At 38.7% G+C, this 17,478-nt stretch overlaps 1 protein-coding gene across 9 annotated transcripts in view; it reads right to left on the bottom strand.

Moving 5' to 3' along the window:
* The window catches only part of LOC100749223 (retinoic acid receptor RXR-alpha-B), a 61,455-nt gene that overhangs the window by 17,137 nt on the left and 26,840 nt on the right, over window positions 1-17,478 (bottom strand). For 8 of the 9 annotated variants that reach the window (XM_012387085.3, XM_012386808.3, XM_012387035.3 and 5 more), the window contains exon 2: window positions 15,076-15,442. The exons of the other annotated variant lie outside the window; for it this stretch is intronic. In XM_012387085.3, coding sequence (XP_012242508.1) covers window positions 15,076-15,160 — 85 coding nt within the window. In that variant the 5' untranslated portion in view covers window positions 15,161-15,442. The remainder of the gene's footprint in view (window positions 1-15,075; window positions 15,443-17,478) is intronic. 9 annotated transcript variants of the gene reach the window in all.

The following is a 17,478-nucleotide window of genomic DNA, read 5'->3' as shown; positions in this document are numbered from 1 at the left end:
CCCGAGACATTATTTCGCCAGCGAAAGCTTTACAAAACTTGTCTAACAGTCGTAGCAGCGCTTCGAACCAGAAAACAGAACAAATGTTCCAAGAGACAACTAATTACGTAAGTTGTTTTAACGAACAGAATCAACCTCACAGAACAATATACATAACGATATTATTTAGAAGAGTGTAATTGGAGCTGAACTTTAAACGAACTCTAAACTTCTCCAGAACATTTAATTATTTCGTGAAATTCGAACCGAACGATCAGCCATTAATTAGACCGAATCGATACGTGCTTTTTAGTCTCCAGTTACATAATTGTTTATTCATACCCAGTCTCTATCGAATTAGAACCACTTGAAATTTTCATTTTTTTTTTCATTTTTATTTTTTTATTTCGTAATTGAGAGGGTTGAGCGAATTTTAATGGCAAAGTTTGTCGATTAGTAAGGTGGAAATCTCATTTATTCCTCGACTATCATTACCTGTTGTATGCGTTGGACGATTTAATTCACTATTTAATCTTATGTTATAAATACAAATATAAAAAAAGGAAGAATAATTTTTAGTTCGTATTTTTATGATAACTGTAAGTTTATTAACACGTGCGTTAAAACAGAAATAGTCTCTTGTCGAACAATCGTTGCATTTAGCAGCAAAAAGTCAGCATAACATCATGATATTTCGATATCTTATCAATGTCACCGAGCTCTTCATTTTGCTTCGAGCTGCATTTTGTTACTATTTTCGGTGCACTGTGTCGTTTGGATGTATATGTATATTTAAACGCGTCCCATGTAATCTAGCGCTAAAGATAACACCAATGCAATGGCGTACACGAGGGCAGATAAATTCTGATAAAAAAAGGCGAGGGAATAGAAAACGCCTTAAAATCTTATCTATTCCATTCGTAGCTGCATTGGTCATTGTGACCGATTATGTTCCAAAATGTTCGAAAACATTACGACTTTATTAGTACGATATGACGTTATTTTTTAAAACCTAGCGAGAACGGTTAAAACGTAGTTTCTTTCGCGTCAAAAATTTTCAGTAATATCGAAAAAAGTTTTCTAACTATATAATTTTAACGGGGCACTCCTTTTGCAAATATGAAACCATTCTTACTTTAAAAAAAAAAAGAAAAAAAAAAGATGATACACACCAAACAGACTTGTTTAATTTCATAATTTTAAAAAAGGACACTTTTAATTTAAAAAGAAGTTGGTTAAAAGATACGAAATATCACGTTCAGAAGGCTGAGTCAAAAATTCTACGTAAAAAAGACAACATTTTTATTACAATGATAAGTTAGACGATTTCATGAGTTTCGGTGAACTTTGGTTTATCATTTGCGGCGATCAACGTTCACAAACGTGAAATATGCGTATCAGCGCGACTGTCGGTCTCGCCGCGAGTCTCTTTAATCCGCACGGCATTGAGCTCGAGAGGCATCCTGAAATGAGTAATGCAAAACACGAAGCAGCGGCGTTCGTTGGTCGTCGCTAACTTTAGATCTATGTAAACGGACGTATAAGCGCTGAATTAAGCAAATAACTTGGCGCACGCGGCACACGTTACATACTGCTGATAAGTATCGCGACACTTTAGTCGATTTCAAATAACGAAATACGAACGTCTTTAACGCGCTTAAGTTAATTAAAGGAATACGGATATCAGGCGTGTAAATCAATACATTTTTTAACAGGATACAAATTTTATTCGCGAATCACGTAATATGAATTTGACGAACAAAATTGTTTCCATTATTTAATCGATTGAAATTATATGGAGGATGTGGATGGAATTTTTGTTTAATTACTATGAAGATAGAAAGATATCTGAATTTGAAATTATCGTCGTCAGAAGTAGGTTAGTCGTTTATATTTTATAAATATTTTTATGTTTCAATGTAGATTACCAACGAAAATAATGAAAGAGGTGTTATCAGCAAACTTCTCAGCTCTACAGGAAATTGTCCATGTCGCTTGTCTGCTAATTTTATTAACGAAAAATCAATAGTAATCTAAACCAATATGAACGTAATATTCACCGTTCGTTTCATTCGTATTACATTCTGGAAACAAGCGGTAATCCATTCAAATTTTTATTCAACGTCGTTTCGAAACGAACTGATTCGACGAACATTACCAGAATTTACATGAACGCTTAAATCGATTTTTTACGAATCTCGACAACTTTGTAGCTGCAGTAGTAAAATAGCCAGATACTAAATTCCCAAATGAAGCTCATAATAGAAAATAGATGGAAGACACGAGTCATCGCTACATCTACGACGAGCCGCGTCGTGACAAATCTTAAAAACGATACACTTTGCACAGATTTGTTATCTTTCAGCGAGGAAGAAACTATATCTTTAGTTGTATCACCTTCGCACGAATATCAACGATCCAAGAACAGTATCCATTGAGAAACGAAAATAGAACAGTCGAATAGTCCAATAGATCCAAAAATATCAACCTTTGGAAAACATTTGCGACAAGTCCACGGTCTTTTAACGATAAGCGTTTAAAAGAATTACAAAGCCAGATATATCGCTTCAAGATCAAATGGAGAAGAAATTTAATATGGAAAAGGTTGACGATGTATCGAATTTTAAAATTGTCCTCTCATAAAGGAGCATCGTAAAACATTGACAAAACGAAGCAGACAAATCGCCGACCAGTTTCCTATTCGTATCATCCACGTCGTCCAACTCGTATTGAGAATAAGCGTTTGAAAAACTGCGCGAGAAACGCACAGCACGATCGTTCGTAGATCGATCGTAAATGGAGCAGAGAGTCGAATAGGCGAAGACCAACGATAGGTGTATCTAAAGAATCATTTTTCAGTCATTATTCCATGGGGAGGGCCGACCGTTTATGACGGTGACGTCACCGTCTGACAATTTGAACGCTCTTCCGAAACTGAAAACCAGTTTCCCGCGCTGCAGACCTCTTCTGCAAACGCCTTAGGCGCATCGAGGATGCTGCAGCTCCTCTCGCGCCAGGTACGACCGAGATCGTAAATTCAGTGTAAATCCACCTCTTTCTTCTGTCAGATATAATATATACATTGGCGGTCGCGTGTATTACGCGTACATTGTGTCATGTTTTCAAATTGGCAACTTTGTAGCTTTCACATTCCAAGTTCATCCTCGTTTAAAGATGCCATCATCGGATTTCTGGCATCTGCACCTTAGAATGCGAAAGTATCCTAGGAATTTCAAGGCATCGCGGAATTTATCCACGTGTTTTCACTTGGGAAACGTTGCTTTTTCCTTGCACCCGAGTGTCACGCGTTTGACTTTCTATGGATCACGTTTCTCAGTTTTTCAGCTTCTGATTTTTGCGATTTTCGTTTGGACCAATTGCTTTGGAAAAATGCATCGAACGAGATATACCTCGGTTCTTCCTCCTTGTCCTATATCGTAAGCGAAACTGTGAAAACATAGATGGAAAATAGATCAGGAAACGTTGATCTCGTCAAACGAAAACGTATCGATTTAGCCGAATGCGAGGCAAGTTGACGCTGCTTCGAAGCGGCAGAGACACGCGAAATGAAACGGAGCAAATAAAATAAAAAAAGACGCTGGTTTTCGACGATGCTGCCACGGAAAAGAAGAGAAAGAGAGAGAGAGAGGGGGAGAGTTTTTAACAGTTTCCTGCACGCAGCTGCGACCGGATGCCGCTCCCACACCAGGATAGCGTTATGACGTTGCACATGCAACCCACGCGAACCTACATGTGCACGAACGTACCGAAAATAGTGGCGCTGCCCGTGACGTTAGTCCTTGAACCCGTGAAAAAACTCACTGGATTAATGGCTCGACCGCCGCTGATTTATTTTGTAGAAGAGTAGCGATGCGCGTGCGAGCTACTTGCGACGACAGTTCGCGAATTTTCTCGTATTTATTGCCTGTAAACTGATATATTTATGGAGACCATTAAACTAGTAACCTGAATCATTAACGATCGTTTTTTCTCCAAATTTATAGAATTTTATACGTAAATTCTGGTTGTGATTTTTCATTGACTAAAATATTACTTGTTCCATTAAAATATTACTTTCTTCGATAAACATATTATCGTAAATTGTAATTTTCGGCAAATATAATTAGAGATTGTAAATTTGGAGATTTAAAAAATCTCGATACGAATTAATCTTCTTAATCGCCAGAGACGGCGTGATATATTTTTTTTGCAATTCGCCTCTTTATATTATGTTCTGTTCCCAAAGATTTCCAGGTTACCTTTAGTCTTTTAAGTGAAACTCTATTATTTATTCAGCTTATCTCGTACGCAATAGAGAGGCATAAATTCAAGTACCGCGCGTGATTTTCTTTTTTTTTTTTTGCCGTTATAGACATCCTGTCACGTTATTCTACCGAGAGAGATATATTGCCAAATAAATAAAAAAGCATTGTCCTAAATTCAATTTTACGTACAAAATTGTACGACATCGTACACGAATCGATAGACTTCGGTAATAAAATATTCATGGCTTCGCGAAATAGGCTTTTCCTTGACAACAGCCAGAGATCAATCGCGAGCACAGGATGATCAATCGCATAACGAATTTGTTTTCCTTCGAAACAGTAACGATTTACGACGAACGCGCAGCTCGAAATACTCTTAATACCTGAACAAACGCGCCAGTAGAAATTCCATTGTACAACGTACAAGGCTCGCGTTCAATGGTTCACAATGCATGAACGCGATAAGCGTGCGATTTTTGCTTTATCTTGTCAAGGTCGCCTGCGATTCTACGCAACACCCGCACAATTCTCCTATCGCGTCTGGTACAATTCTGCGATAATTATAATTCTGTATATTTCAGACTGTTATATTCGCAATTTTCCCAGTTATCGATGATTCGGCTGAGAGACGAAAATCATACGATTCCGCTATCCAAATTATGTTACCCGACATATAAAGTCGAACAATGAAAGTTTACAGTTCGATGCGAGGTATCGATGCAAGGTCGAAGGAAATTAGTTTCCCAATGCATCGAGAACACGTTACAAGACCGTCTGGCGGACTCTTAAACGCGTGGCGTTCCCGTTTTCTTTTATGGATGTAAAACGTCTCTGCTGGACATTTTCGATCTCGCACGTGTGTTTCGTCGACGATGAAAGTCAAAGTACGATGCATCTAGAGCGACACTGAATACGGATCGAAGTGTACGCGTGGAAAAAACGCGTACGAGCCGCGTGGCTCATGCATAAGGCCATTTCTTATGTCGGCAGGCGGCGTCGACTCTCGCCGAGAGGAGGACGCGAATCTCGGTCACATAGACGAATAATTCATATTCGTTCGTGGCTTTCTTGATAGATCCGACGAGTCGTCAAATCGTGAACTCTGTTGGAAATCAACTTTCGAGATTGAAACGAAATTCTAGGAATTTTAGATGTCCAATTTTCTAGATGTTAAAATTCCAGTAGTTGGTGAGTAGGTAGCCAACCCTTTACGTACTGAAGAAACACTTGCAACCTTTTTAAATGTTTCTTTACAAGTATTTACTATTATCTCAAAATTGTCAGTATTATTCTAACGATATCTGCTTGCTTTTATTACGTACTATCGTTATTGGTATTAGCATGGTGTGTTAATTGATCTTTCTCAGAATATTTGAACACTGGCACACTCTCCCCGTTTACCTATTTTAGAAAAAATAATTTTAGCCATATAAAGTATATTTAGAATTGTGAATATTTTATCGTAATACGAATATCGTAATAAAAATAGAAGAGACATTCCATTTTTTCTTTAAAGTATACGTAATTACGTACTTAAAACGTTATGACATTCGAAGACAGTTATCGATTTCGATCTTTCCTAAGCAGATAATTATTTTACGATAACGAACTCCCAGTATCGATTATATATCTCAATCTCGTTACGACTATTTCACTTATCGTACATATGCAATAGTTTTTTCTTCCACATTGTCTCGGGACCTCCATCCCCGCTACGCAATTTAGAACATGGTAAACAGTCACAATTACCATTTAACCGTGTCTTGCTATATGTAATTCGCAATTCATATGCATGCAAAACAATGATTTATTGCACCATTAAGTTGCTCGAATGTGACTTTCGTGCAGATTTCCGGTGGGCACATCCGATTGAAAAATTGTATATAACAATAGAAATACGAGGAAAAGAAGCACGCAAAACTTGACGAACCTTTTACAAATTATCTTTGACATATAAATCGCACATTATAGTCGATTATTATAATTACCATTTAGATTATACTAATTGTGGATAATTAACTAACAAATGCATGGACAGTAATGTAGGGAAAACAGGTTTAGCATGCAAAGGAACAATTCAAGATTTAGAGATTCGCAGATAAAAGTGTAGAAAAGATTCCTGGCGAGCAAAGTAGTCTCTTGCGTCTGACCAGATACGACCCGAATCCCCTTAATCCTAACCGAGTTACACTCGCGCTTTACCTACTGCACAAAAAAAAAGGAAAAACTTAATGTCGTAAAAAGATATTACTCTTAATGCTTTTTAACTCGTCGGAATTACTTCCTGAATTTTCGGTACTTTCACATTGTTCTTCGTGCATTTGGAAATTATTTATTAGTAACTTGTGCATGAAACTAAATCGTATTAACTGCAGAGTATATCGTTTTAACTTGTTAACGGCTGAGTTTAGTTTCAAAAATCCCTCAGGGGTTGCACAGATAAAATCAAGCAACGACGAGTATACACGTCGAAGGTAGTTAACTGGTGAATACTTTTTGAAATCGTTGACGGATTGTGGAATTAAAATAGAGCGAATTGGAAAGTTTAAATAATAATTTTTATCATAGGACAAAAAATAGGATTTCTTTTAATTCGCGACATTGTATTCCTACGCAATCTGATCTATCCAGCTTAAAAATCCGAAAGAATATGGAACACGAATTCTGAACGGTAGCGGATGCAACGTGCACCTGCAACGAGTCGTGGTTACACGCCCACACGGCTGAAATCCATGCACCTAGGTTGAAATCTCGACCCCGTAACCTTCTCCCGGTGACCCAGGTACCAAGTTGCCCTGCACGTGGCGTTTGCTGCTATATAAAGTATGACTGCATATAGATCGGTCTGTTGTGCACTCGCAGGAGCGTAGCCACGACCCCCACGCACCTTGCTTTATCGATCGCGACAACCTCGACCGTCGATGCTCTTATTTCACGTCATAAATAAAACTGGCTCGATCTCTTTAACCTCCTCAGGGACGAATTTATTAACGCCGAAAAAGCTTCGTTCTCTTTTAATCTTCGTCATCGATTTTGATAATTTCGTAATATGGAACTTTACAAGAGCCATCAGATTTTGACCTTTTTTTAATCGCGATTGTTTCGACATACGCAACTTGCAAAGAGATTAAATACCAACAGGCAAGAATGTACCAATTTCTCAATTCACGCGTAACATTGACACGCCATATAGATATCGGATTTTCATGAAATTGAATCAGAAACCTTCCCATAACTTAGCGTCTTTTCGTTCCAATTGTATATACCTTGCAGACAAGGTATATACAATTAGACAGATCTAATAAATGTAGAATAAAAAATCTTGGATAACAATCGAAAGATATGTTACAAAGGAAAAAGAAAAGAACGCGAAGGTAAGAGTGGTTTCTCGTTGTCTAATAGCCGTTTCAATGTAACTCGTATCTAACGAAGAAATCGAGCTAGCGCTGCCGCGTGGTATATCAGCGAATAAGAGTATGTCGAGCTTGAATTGGCCTTGTACGCGAATACCATGGCGAAGGTCAGGGGTTCACGATTTCAAGCAGGTGAGCTAGCATATACTTACGCGCTCGTGGAACCGCGTGTATACGCCTCGTTGTCACAGGTGCAACGAGGCGTGTCGTTCTTGCACGCTTCCATTTACTCCCTCCTACTACCGGTGTACACGATAAAGAAATATATTTACAACGTGTTATATGTATATCCGCAGGTAACTAGTGGAAGCCAGAACGTATACCAGGACGAAAAAAGTGTGCGTTACGCAAAAATGTGTCTCCATTAAAGCGGATGCAACCGGAATCGATGGAACCGGAAACAAGGGAAGGACAAAACAAAGTTTGATTTTTATTTTCTTAGATTTTTTGAAAGATTTCTCGACAGAGATGCTCAAATAAATATGTACGTTCTAAGTATTTACGTTGCTAATTGACATATCAGGAAATTTCAAAGCACGTTTGCGCGGACACCTCGATATTAAGATTATCATACGTATTTGTTTAAAATAACTGGTTTCCATCCTCTTTTTCTGATAATTTCTGAAACTTATATCGGTCTCTTAATATCTTCCTGATCGACTGTAAATATTTGTGCTAGCATGTGATAAATGAACGTGGTAAAAACGCGTTTAATAACAGTACTAGTGGAATATAGCAGTAACAGTAACCCTCCATTATAAAGTGATTATTAAACGGTGAGTTTCGACGCAATCATAATGTAATTTGTTGGACGTGGTGAACGACGAGCCCAGATATATCCATGTTATTTAACCTAATATGTGGCACTTTCCTCCTCTCCTATGAAGATACATTCGCAAATTTTTACTTGAATTTGTAGGAAAATATTTATAACAATGAAAATCTTTTGTATCTACGGAAATTTTATAGAAATCTAATCCGAATCGTTTTTCCATCCAAACGTTCTCAGGAAAATATCATTTTACACGGGAATATTAAATAAATTCTAGATTTTTTTAATCAACTGATCGATATATTTTAACGTGTCTAATCAAGAAGGGTAGGAGCTTCGTTGTGAGAAATTCAAAGTGTAAAAATGAGCACGAAGATATACAAAATGTAAAAATAGTAATAATAATTCAATTAATTCTAATCGACAAATCCAACAGAAACACCAAAAGCAACATAAAATTCTTTATATCGATATCAACAGCCTTAAAAATATCGTATCACCGACTAATCTTTCTGGAACGAATCACATCGATTCCAGCGTCGATTCGCGATCAAACAGAAACAGAGTCGACAGTTTTGTTCGTCTGTTCACCGACAAACGCTAACGAAGTTAGTCAACGAATGTCAACCAGGTTACATAATGGCCATGTATATAAGGTAAAAAGGTCGTTAATCACGAGACGGGACGATCCCTGTTGACCTTCCTTCCACCAGTAGAACGATTAAGAAGACGGATTTCGATTGTTTCCAAAGTGAAGATCATTGTACCTACTTTCGAGTCTTCGTGGATTCTCGTTTCTACCAGTAGAAAGAAACTGCTTGTTAAATCGACCTCCGATCGGAGATTCCGATCTTATTGTACTTACACTCGCACGTTCGACTATACAGAATGTTCCATTTAAGACGATACTATAGATGAGAAAGAAGATAGCGTTACTTGAATCTAGTGAAATCCAATTAACAGTCATTTTCACCAATGAAATTTTAAATCCTCGTATTTAGCGTAAAATCTTTCGAAGTTGTTAGAAATTCCAAAAAATTTCCTCGCAAAAAACCATCTCTAAAGATTCCTATACTTATACGTCCAACTGAAAAACAATAAAAAAATCCACAAATTTCATTGTGAAATTAACTTGAACACCCTGAAGAGCAATCTGTGGATACGCGTTCTCAGAATTACCCAGCCATCGAACGGGCTATATATCGAGCATGTCCATCATTCAGATCACTGTCATCTATAATCAATGTTCGTAACAAAACGATGGAGATCGTTGCTGCTCGAGATGGTCAGAAAATTTGCAGTTCCAACGTGGACTGGGTAGAACGGATCGCCTGCAGGACACGTCGAGTCTCTAGAGCTCGAAAGGTCTTCGCGACATCGGGGATTTCACGTTCGATAAGAGCAACCGGATGTCTGGCAGATACGTAGATAAATGGCAGGGGGATGAGAGAAGACAAAGTCGAGTTTCCATGGACGAGGTAAAAATAGCTAGATCACGGATGAAAGAGATCGCTTATGAGGAAACGGAATAAATCCACGTGGACAGTTACCTGAGGCAACGCGAGATTCGTATCGTTTCATTCGATTTCCTGCGTGTCATTCGCGAAACTTCGTGATGCGTAGTCGGACACTTTTATGATATCGTTTCTGTAGAGAGGAAGGAACTTTAGCAGGCTATTTGCATATCACGGACGAAATAAATAGAACGCTAGGAGAATTTTGTTTCTAGCGATAGTTTGACGTTTTGTATCGAAATGAAGCGTTGGAAGTTTAACGAGTTTTACATTCGTTAACGATGCATCGTGTGACGCAAAAGTTTCTCTGTGCTTTGTAAAAAATGCTTTATCTTTTATTTGCATTTTATTTTAATAAAATATGAACTTTCTGTAAGGGTCTTCGTATGAGAAACGTATAGGAGATTTGTAATTCTGCTTGGTTGCTGACTATTATCCTACATGCACGTTTATTTTTCCAGTTAATGTAGCGGAGGCAACGGTATACATACACCATGGGGAATAACAATGGAGGCGTGCATCCAACGTGCTCCACTCGCACCGCGTATGGAAATTTTCTGCATGTGTCACGGTACAAAACGTCATCTTCCCCATGGCGCATCCAATAATCAACCGTCATAAACGCGACTACTCGTGCACGTGCTTACATCGTGCCTTTCGTCGTTACGTGTGTTCATCCCTTTGCTTAGGTTTCATTATCGAGCTTCGTCGAACTTCATTTAAACGCTTCACATAAAACGATGAAATGAATAACGTAATTTAGATATAAAAAAAAAATTACGTATTCCGTCTAAAATAAATTTGGACGTATCACGTGATATATCGAAGAAGGAAGCGTGCCAAGAATATTTTTCCATACAATTTTGCGTGAGAATTCGCGATATCTGTACGAAGAATTAAATCTCTTTGATTAAAAATTCCCCATCTCTACGTTCTCCTCAATTCGAAGATTCTCGGAAGTTTGCTGCGCGTCGAGTAAAGTAAATCTGATATTTCAGGAAATTATTTCCAATCTTAAGGATTGCCACGCGCCGAAGAAACTTTCAGCAGCGTCACTTTTCAAAATTTTATTTTATTTCCAAAGAATTGCGCTTCGTCACAGAACGACGAGAGAATTTAAACGAAAAGGGAATATACGTTCAAAGTAATCCGGCCGATTTCTGGTATTCGTGATTGCGTCAACAATAAAACAAAGAGGATAGATACCGCGACTTTCACGGTGAAACTCGGTGGCGACACAAGAACTACACGTTCCACATAACGCGAATACGTGCTCGAAACGCTTATTAACGCTGTGATTGTCCCGCTACGATTGCGTATGCCGATACGTACACGTAATAGATACATCTAATCGGTCACTATCCACGTTACGAAGACTGCCAACGTGACTACAATGAACGATCGCTTCCTGTACAAAGCCTTGCTCCGCTGCATCTTGTTGCCTCACGGGATTTCGATGATTAACCTCGCGTGATCCAGTCTTCTTCGAAGATCGAAAAACGACGATAAAATCTTGTTTGAGTTTATTAGACGTCGGTGGGATCGATGTAGATGTACGACCATGCATCTGGTTCTATTTTTAGCGAAGAGAAATTTCACGAATTTTCACGAATCGAACGATCGTCGCTTCGCAGAATATTCCGAATAATATAAAGCAGCTGTAGGTTTAAAATTGAAATATACCTTTGGAACTTAATTATGTAATTATGTAAACTTTGGAAATTAATTTCAGGCATTATGTTCAGGCAAAATTGAGAGCAAATATGTCGTTTAATTTAAAACGCATAGATACGAATATTCGTGCGTTTTTCAAAGAACCATCTCTCGAAAGAGCTTGCGATCGCATATATTGATCGATTATGCGCCAACTACGTGAATCATCGAGTCTATCTGACGTTACTTTCGTTGTAAACATCGACGCCTGTAACACTGAACTCGAATCGGATGAACGAACAGAGGGAATCAGCGCGGTACTTTCGCTCTTACATCGATCGAACGCTGTCATCCACAGCTTGGTACGCGAACGATATAAGCTTTACGATATATCCGTAATCCCTCTTCTCCTATTTTCTCTTTCTCTTCCCTCTCTTTTTCCTATCTGTTCACTTTCCTTTCCTTCCAGACATTACCATTACTCGCATCGATATCTCAGCCACGAAAGAACGTCATTTTCGACGTATTTTTGTACGACGTACGACGTGGTCCCCAGTGTAAAATGATTAAACCTACTTCGGTGCCCGATGCAATCGCTCGAATCGTTAATTAAACGCGCGCGTCTGGTCAGAATTGCTCAAACTCAAGCGACTACCACCCACGTACCGTTACGAGCCGCACGAACCTAATCAAACACGATAGGTGTAGCGTTGGTGCACACGTGTGCAACCGCGAGGTTGCACTTCACGGCTGGTTCGCATCGGTGCCAAGGTTGCGTTCGTGCTGGTGCGTGGATTAATCGAACCAGCGCAAACCGCTCTACCGATCGTCTCGTGCTCTTATCGCGCGTTGTTGCACGTGTACGTGGCATAACCTACGGGTGGACACGTGTGTACAACGGAGATTGGGCCAGGGGTCTAAGCTAAGCAAATAAAGCCGCGGAAATTACGTAGAGGAGGTGAAGTTCAGTTTCTATGAACACCGAACGAGGTGAGGTCTGTAAATATTAGGAATAAAAGCGTAGATGGAGATTATTTTTTTAAAAGAACCCTTTGACTTATACGTCGAGAGTTTCCGTGCTTTTGTAGATCAAGCATCGAGAGTTACGTCTCGTTTCGTTAATTTCACGACTATATTTTTAGAAATTGTTGTAATTGATTTCATGATTCCTTTGGATGCTTTGGATACGACGTTAGGTTTTGTTCATTTTCTCACGCAGATAGCCGTAACTTTTTATTTGCATCCCTTTAAAAAAGAAACGTACTGTCTCGTACTGTCATTCCGATACGTAGACAGCGGATTTTTGCGCATTCGTGGGAAATTTGAAAGTATAAAACGCGTACGATGCGTGCAATATGCAAAAATATATAGAATATTCAAAGTGCAGTACGCGTTATAATGTGTAGTAGGTAAATCAAATTTCTACGTAAGTCTAATCTCTACGCATGAATTTGCATAAATATCAGCGAACTACCGATAAGGCGTACGAATACATTTACGAATGACTGTACGTGCTTACCAGTGCAGATATTCGTAATTTAACTGTTGTAATCTACGTTATTCTACGTAACAGCCAGCGTATCATTTTCCCATCTACGATCTACCAACACATTTCATCTTCGTATAAAAACTTTGAAAGAAAAGGAAGAATCCAACGGAAGAAAAAAAAAAGAGGAAGAGAACGACGAAGAGATCGTGTAAAGCTTGAAATGCGTCACTCCGCGTGTTGGCCGGCAATAGGGGCACGCGATAATGCTCGAAAAGCCTCGTAAATTGCGGCAGGGGCGTAGATAACGAGGCGCATTGGCGTGACCTTCTCGCTGCGAGCGTCTGCGAACCGCTTTAAGGCCACTTTTAAAACCGCGACTGATAACGATGTGCTCGCGAGACCGCCGCGAGCGCATGCGTTTTCGCTCGCGAATTCTACACGCCATTCAAGTTTCAATAGCCGACCTTCACCCTATGCTATGCTTAATAGCAGACGAGCGCGCGTTAAACGCTGCAGTCCGCGAGCGGGTATCGAGAAGAATCGGCGTGAGTCACTCGGGCAACGAGATATCGACGCTTTGGCGATAAAAATCGCGTTTCTCTCTGCGATGAAAATTTGCCGATTCTATAACTTTTCGCGCGTTCGAGCGAGAAAAGGTACAGCGAGAATGAAATGTTAAAATTTGGATTGATTCGATTTCTATCGATCTAAACACGACAACATTCTTCCCTAAGCAATTCAAAATATCCAAGAAGAATTTTAATTTACCGATTTCCTGTGAAAATTGACATGAATATTTCTTCCGCGATTTGTCAAACAATTATAGAAGTATAAATTCGAATTTAAAATAAACAGAAAACGTAATATACTATATTACGGATATAGTTATTGCGAAACTATAACAAGGATAATATCGAGGACAGATAAGAGCAAGCCTTGACACAGGTGCTAATTGACCGTCTACCAGCAGTATGCTAATTACCATTCGCACATTTCAACAGTCGGTTTCGTTTAGGTACCATTAGAGCTTGAAATTCATGGCGCGAGGAGGTTCCAGTGACATCAATTTTAATCGTTAAGAGTGATCGCCAAGGCTATAATTCGCCGTGCATTTGCCAAACGATGTGTATCGTTTCGAGTGAAATTATAGCTTTTAAATGGAACAGGTAAATTAATCACCTATGTTCGTCTGATTAAAAAAGAATATCTAATAGACTTCGTACAATAACAGACCGAACCAACGACGAAGCCAACGATGATATAAACGGCTAAAACAGTATATAAAAATGTATCAAAGAAAAAAAAGGGAAAGAAAAAAGAAAATCCTTACACGTATGGATCGTAGATTAATTAAAAAAGACCAACGTATCTAGGCCAGCGTACAAAGTATAAAACGAAACGGTACAAACAGTACGGTACAAAGAGTACTTTATGAGAAACAAATACGTCTTGCATACGTGAGCAATTAATGGCGCATATGCAATCTTTCAAGAAGGTTTAACGCGACTCGGTATTTTATTAGCCTGGTCATATAATTCTTGCGAAACATGCGTAAACTAATGACTCGGGAATGCAATAAATGGTATTACGTGTCTGACGGCACAAAGAATAGGACCTTTCTTTCCCGCTTTCGCAAATAACTGGAAACGTTATATCGCATTCCACGTGCATGTACAGGATGATCCATACATATGGGATTATGTTGTAAAATAAATTATACGCAACTGTATCGTAGGAGTAGCGTATTTCGTGTTGCGTACTTTGCTTAAATAATTGATATATTCTACGACAAGAAATTATTCTGTTACCGTCGATAGTTTCCGATTAAAAAAGTTATTAATAACTTTGGAAAAAAAGCTACTTGTCGAGAACTTTCTTATTCGTTTTCAGCGAAGTTTATCATTCTTGATAAATGGAACATCCTGTATAAAACAATTTAAACGATTAATTATAATAGTTATACATATATGTGGTATCAGAATATACATACAAGTGTTCCCACGGGACCAATGCCGGGCCTGGGTCCCCTGGATGATGGCGGTCACCGACATCATCGGTTTCTCCTTCTTCATCATCTTGGCCGTCTTGATCTTCCTGTTTTCACTCGTCACTTTTATCTTCTTTCTTTTTTCGTCGATACTTCACCGAACCCGAGGGATCCTACTCTCAAGCGAAACTCGCGCGATACCCTGGTCGCTTCATCTCGAAAAACGAAAAAACGACTAGCCGCCACCACCCCCTCCTCCGTCTTCCCCTAGATCGAGCTAACTTCCCCGCCTCTTTTGGTATCGATTTGGTTTCGTTCAATGCACTTCTCTTTGGCTGTTTTGCGCTCAACCGGTCAACTCTCGATCGTTCTACGATTAGGAACAAGAATGGATTTATTGAACGAACGGACTGGTTTTTAACGTCGCGATTCGATTCACAATTTGCTTCACGATACAGCGATTTATCGTACTTGTTAATTATTGCTTCGATATCTTCTTTTTTCCTTACTCTTTCTTCTTTTTTTTTTTTATTTTTAATCAAGAGGCATTCGGTAAATTTAAATTTTGAAAAGGAAAATTGTTTGATATTTCCAATAAAGGTATCGTTCCAGAGAACAAAATTTTATTGCCGGTTTTTGTGTTCTTTTTAATCACCGGGCATAAAAAAGGAAATATCTTCACGTTTTTAAAAAGTACGAACTACGTAGAGCACACGTGTAAAATAGAATAGCGAAATTCGATTGGAAGTTTGAAGTACGGTATGGGTGTTACACGCTCAACTTTAAATAGCTTTTCGAAATTGGATATCATGATATGTCAAGAAGTAATTGACCAATTTGCGCGGAAGTTTCTACATACATATATCGTACGAAATATAGAATTTCTGTATTACTCCTGTCGAAGTCATCACTCGATGCCAATATTTTATATCGTGGTTTCTTCGTGAAAAAGTATACGAAGGAATTTTACAAAAAATCGGTACGACCCTGGAATTTTTCGAAAAAAAACCTGTTTATCGTAAACTTGAAACAAGAATTCATCCATATATTCGTCAAACTTAAGACAGTTTTCAACGTTAGAGAAACGCAAGTGGCGCGAAAACTACCGTAAGAGAGCAATAGGATTAATGACAACGGACGCGAAGCAAATTTCAACATTTTAACTCAAATTTTCATCCAAACCAAGAACCGATCCTATCCACAGCTTACTTCGAATCGTATAACCAAACAATTCTACGATTAAGTTATCGTAAATTCACAAGAAACACCTAGGCTTCGGTCACTTGCTTAACTGGGACAGCTTAAAAATGATTCGATAAACCGCGATAAAACAAGAACGCAAATTGTATCTGCGTACGCTATGGTTTTATATATAATTAATAATTAGTCACGACAATTTTTATCGTGATATCAAATTGCGAAACGATCCTTTCCGATTCTCTCGTTGTGTTCTTTTCTTTCTGATCGAGCTTATTATTCAAAAATGTAGAAAAAAAAGAAACCTAAGATAAACGTATCGCGGTGCGGTAAATAGAGCGGGACGTTAATCCAAGCTAGATAGAGTTTCTGCTGGAACCGAGCTCCACGATACGAGTTTCGCTGGCGTAACGTGAGCGGAAGTTCGACTTGGCAAAAATGACAACCATCCCCTTGAGAAACAGCCTTTAGTACGTAATAAAAGAAGAACGCTCGCTGAAGAATAAAAACATTACGATTATAGTATGCATAGAAAATATTTCTCAAAGCCATGAACTTGAGAGTAAAGGAACTTCGAACGCACTGATAACTTCCGGTTATGAATCATACGTTCAATTAGATATTGCTATATTACGTGCGAGATACGGGCAGTTTCGAAGAAATACGTTCCGTTACGTCGTCGCATAGATAATTTTTTTTTTTTTTTTAATGTTAAAAAGTATTGTTTCATAAAGTGAGTTGTAGCGTATATCGTTAACGATATGCAAAGGTTATTAGAATAATCCGATATTAATCGTCATAGTTGACTCGGAATAATCGAACTTGCTAAGATAATTCGATTCAGAGTACAGCGAATAGAAATTGAAAGCCGAAGAAACTCGAAGATCATCGATTCTTCGGAAACACGTCCAAAGTCGTAGAGGATTAAAATACGTACGTAAACCGAGAATAAACCAGCGAGATTCGGGGAGGACGAGAGAGCGAAAGCGAACGAAAATGAAAAGTTGGAATGCGTCATCGGCGAGATCAAACGAATCCCGCGACCGACTGTCACGGACGGCGATATTTCACGCTTTTTACGCGTTCGAGAACCGACGAAGAAAAGCGAGAGTCCCTGGTCGGCCTCGACAAAAATTCGCACAAGATATCTGCACCATTTCTCAGACCAACTGTTTATCATTTAACGCTAACTACAATTGTAATTAGAAA

This window comes from Bombus impatiens, unplaced genomic scaffold (assembly GCF_000188095.3).
Source record: "Bombus impatiens unplaced genomic scaffold, BIMP_2.2 scf_0010, whole genome shotgun sequence".
Taxonomy (NCBI): domain Eukaryota; kingdom Metazoa; phylum Arthropoda; class Insecta; order Hymenoptera; family Apidae; genus Bombus; species Bombus impatiens.
This window is presented reverse-complemented; position numbering and strand designations above follow the sequence as displayed.